Source organism: Myotis davidii, unplaced genomic scaffold (genome assembly GCF_000327345.1).
Source record: "Myotis davidii unplaced genomic scaffold, ASM32734v1 scaffold1364, whole genome shotgun sequence".
NCBI classification, from domain to species: domain Eukaryota; kingdom Metazoa; phylum Chordata; class Mammalia; order Chiroptera; family Vespertilionidae; genus Myotis; species Myotis davidii.
The window spans coordinates 496,187-496,986 of NW_006295736.1; the positions used below are offsets into that span (position 1 = coordinate 496,187).

At 67.1% G+C, this 800-nt stretch overlaps 1 protein-coding gene across 1 annotated transcript in view; it reads right to left on the reverse strand.

Annotated features, from left to right (window-relative positions):
* The window catches only part of MYO1G (myosin IG), a 24,180-nt gene that overhangs the window by 18,226 nt on the left and 5,154 nt on the right, over positions 1-800 (reverse strand). Inside the window, exons 6-8 of the mRNA XM_015568207.1 lie at positions 502-711; positions 198-406; positions 42-111 (exon numbers count right to left, since the gene is read on the reverse strand). Of these exons, the coding sequence (XP_015423693.1) occupies positions 42-111; positions 198-406; positions 502-711 (489 nt within the window). The remainder of the gene's footprint in view (positions 1-41; positions 112-197; positions 407-501; positions 712-800) is intronic.

The following is an 800-nucleotide window of genomic DNA, read 5'->3' on the forward strand; positions in this document are numbered from 1 at the left end:
CCCAGCGCCAGGCCCCCATGGCCTCACCATAGGTGCCTCACAAGATAGTCCCTTCCTTTGCCCCCAGCAAGGGGAAGAGAGCTCAGGATTTTCCCTTCCCGGCACCACTGACTGGGGAGCGGGGGGGGCACCGCGGAGGCAGCTTGGCTATGACCCTGGGGTCAAGGACCAGCCAGGATGGACACCAGACATCTTACTCCCCAGCCAACCCAGCTCCCCAGCGGGGGCCCGGCGGTTGGGGTTGGAGCTGGGTCTCCCACCTGTTGACAGGGAACACTTCGAAGCCGTAGATGTCCAACACGCCAATGACCGTGTCCTTGCCGTCCCGCCGGGCGTCCCTGCCCCGCGGCTCCATGACGCTGTTGATCCGGTTCACCACCCACTCAAATAGCCGCTGGTACACTGCCTGGGGAGAGCTGGGCTGCTTCGGGCTGCATTTGACTGTGCCTCCCCCAGGAAGGCCTCCTGGGTTCCTCCCCAGGCTGCCTGTCCCCAGGGTACCTTGGCGCCGGCGTCCCGAGCATAGCTGGCCTCGGCCGCGGTGTGGCCCTTCTCGATGACTTCCCTGCCCCCCGAGGCCACGGTGCGGGACAGCAGGCAGCGCAGCACCTGCTCCCGGGGGGTGGCCGTCAGCTCGGCCACGTGGTCCACCAGCACCTCCTCGGCCACAGCCAGGGGCCCCTCCTCCATCTCCACAAACTCGATATTTCCCTGGCGATGGGGAAACCGGGAAGTCAGGCTGCACGGCCCAGGCCGGGGAGGAGCCTGCACACCTGTGCCCCCGGGAAGGAGCAAGGGCT